The sequence below is a fragment of the Rhincodon typus genome, unplaced genomic scaffold, assembly GCF_021869965.1.
Source record: "Rhincodon typus isolate 14 unplaced genomic scaffold, sRhiTyp1.1 hic_rhity00003469, whole genome shotgun sequence".
Classification (NCBI taxonomy): domain Eukaryota; kingdom Metazoa; phylum Chordata; class Chondrichthyes; order Orectolobiformes; family Rhincodontidae; genus Rhincodon; species Rhincodon typus.
Window position 1 is genome coordinate 1 of NW_025969107.1, and position 2,103 is coordinate 2,103.

A 2,103-nucleotide genomic window follows, 5' to 3' on the forward strand; every position below is an offset into this window, starting at 1 on the left:
ACCCCATTCTCCCTCTTTCTCCCCGTAACCCTTGATCTTCTTGACAATCAAGAACCTATCTATCTCAGTCTTAACTATACTCAATGACCCACAGCCTTCTGTGGCAGTGAATTCCATAGATTCACCACTCTGTGGCTGAAGAAGTTTCTCCTTACCTCCGTTCTAAAGAGTCTTCCCTTTACTCTAAGGCTGTGCCCTCGGGTCCTAGTCTCTCCTACCAATGGAAGCATCTCCCAACATCCAGTCTGTCCAGGCCATTTAGTATTCTGTAAGTTTCAATTAGATCCCCCCTCAGCCTTCTAAACTCCAATGAGTATAGTCCCAGAGTCCTCAAACGTTCCTCATATGTTAAGCTTTCCATTCCTGGGACCATTCTTGTGAACCTCCTCTGAACCCGCTCCAGGGCCAGTAATCCTTCCTGAGATATGGGGCCCAAAACTGCACATAATACTCCAAATGTGGCCTGACCAGAGCCTTATAAAGCCTCAGTAGTATATCCCTGCTTTTATATTCAAGTCCTCTCAAAATAAATGCCAACGTTGCATTTGCCTTCCTGACTACTGACTCAGCCTGCAAGTTTACCTTGAGACAATCCTGGACTAGAACTCCCGAGTCTCTTTGCACTTCAGACTTCTGAATTTTCTCTCCATTTAGAAAATAGTCCATGCTTTTATTCTTCTTACCAAAGTGCATGACCTCACACTTTCCCATGTTGTATTCCATCTGCCATTTCTTTGCCTGCTCTCCTAACCTGTCCAAATCCTTCTGCAGCCTCCCCGCCTCCTCAATACTACCTGTCCCTCCAACTATCTTTGTATCGGCTGCAAACTTAGCTTAGTTCTGAACCTCTTACATTCACACCCCGGCCCCAACTGCACAGTAATTACAAACCCAGCTACAGGCAACACTGGCCCCTTGTGCCATTCACCCTTCAACCCCTGTTTCACTCATTTCCAAAGCCACTGCGCTCACATGAAAAGCTGTGGAACTTGCTTGTGCCTGGCATCCTGACATTACAATGTTTGACACTCACAGAGGAAAAAGTCAATGAGGACAGGGAGAGAGAGAGAAAGGGAAAGAGACACAGAGAGATGGAGAGAGGGGCAGAGGAGAGATGGAGACGTACTGTATCAGATTATAAGAAGGCACATGATAAAGGGACTGGAATACAGGAGGGCGATTTGGATGGGGTGAATGAGACAGGGTCAGATGGAGAGTAGAGACGCTGACGGACCTGTCACTTTTACGCGGTAGGGTGTTCCTGACGAGACAAAAAGCTCCCATTGCCCCACAACGAGGGGTGAACGCAGGTAAAGTACCGTAAGGTCACCAAAACGTTTCATCTGCGCCAGCTCACCAGAGGATTCCGCACTCGACTGACTAGTGCCTGAGGAGAAGGAGGGTCACGTCAGCAAGAGGTTAATCTTCCATCGGTAGGGAAAGGGTCAATCGCTGTGCTGGGATTGTCAGGACCCCCAGTTATCCCATTGCCCTGAAGCAGACACCATCTCCGGGTCTGAACCCATTCCTCTGCCCCCTTCCACCAACTTCTCCCTGTCTCCCCAAGGACGCCATCTTGCCCCCACCTGTCCCCAACAAATTAAAATGCTCAATTTAACCAAATAATCCACCTTCAGGGGGTGGGGGTGAGGCTGGGGCGTTCACAGGAGGATAAACCGAACACAATCTGATCCTGGGTGAATTCAGGAGATATTAGGGACAGGGGCAAAACACTGGGACAAAGAGATTCCATGGCTTAGGGATCAAGGAGGAGAGAAGTCGGGGTTAGGGAGGGAATTAGTGAAGGTGACAGAGCGATGTAGGGGCTGGAGGAGGTTACAGAGATAGGGAGGGGTGTAAGGCCTGGAGGAGGTTACAGAGATAGGGAGGGGGTGTAACGGCTGGAGGAGGTCACAGAGATAGGGAGGGGTGTAGGGGCTGGAGGGGGTGACAGAGATAGGGAGGGGGTGTAGGGGCTGAAGGAGGTTACAGAGATAGGGAGGGGTGTAAGGGCTGGAGGAGGTTACAGAGACAGGGAGGGGTGTAGGGGCTGGAGGAGGTTACAGAGACAGGGAGGGGTGTAGGGGCTGGAGGAGGTTACAG

At 50.3% G+C, this 2,103-nt stretch overlaps 1 protein-coding gene across 1 annotated transcript in view; it reads right to left on the reverse strand.

Moving 5' to 3' along the window:
- Nucleotides 1-1,234: 1,234 nt before the first annotated feature.
- Nucleotides 1,235-2,103, reverse strand: part of LOC125481768 (von Willebrand factor A domain-containing protein 7-like) — a gene marked incomplete at its 3' end in the record, with an annotated part of 15,755 nt that continues 14,886 nt past the window's right edge. Inside the window, exon 12 of the mRNA XM_048593672.1 lies at nt 1,235-1,387. Within this exon, the coding sequence (XP_048449629.1) occupies nt 1,235-1,387 (153 nt within the window). The remainder of the gene's footprint in view (nt 1,388-2,103) is intronic.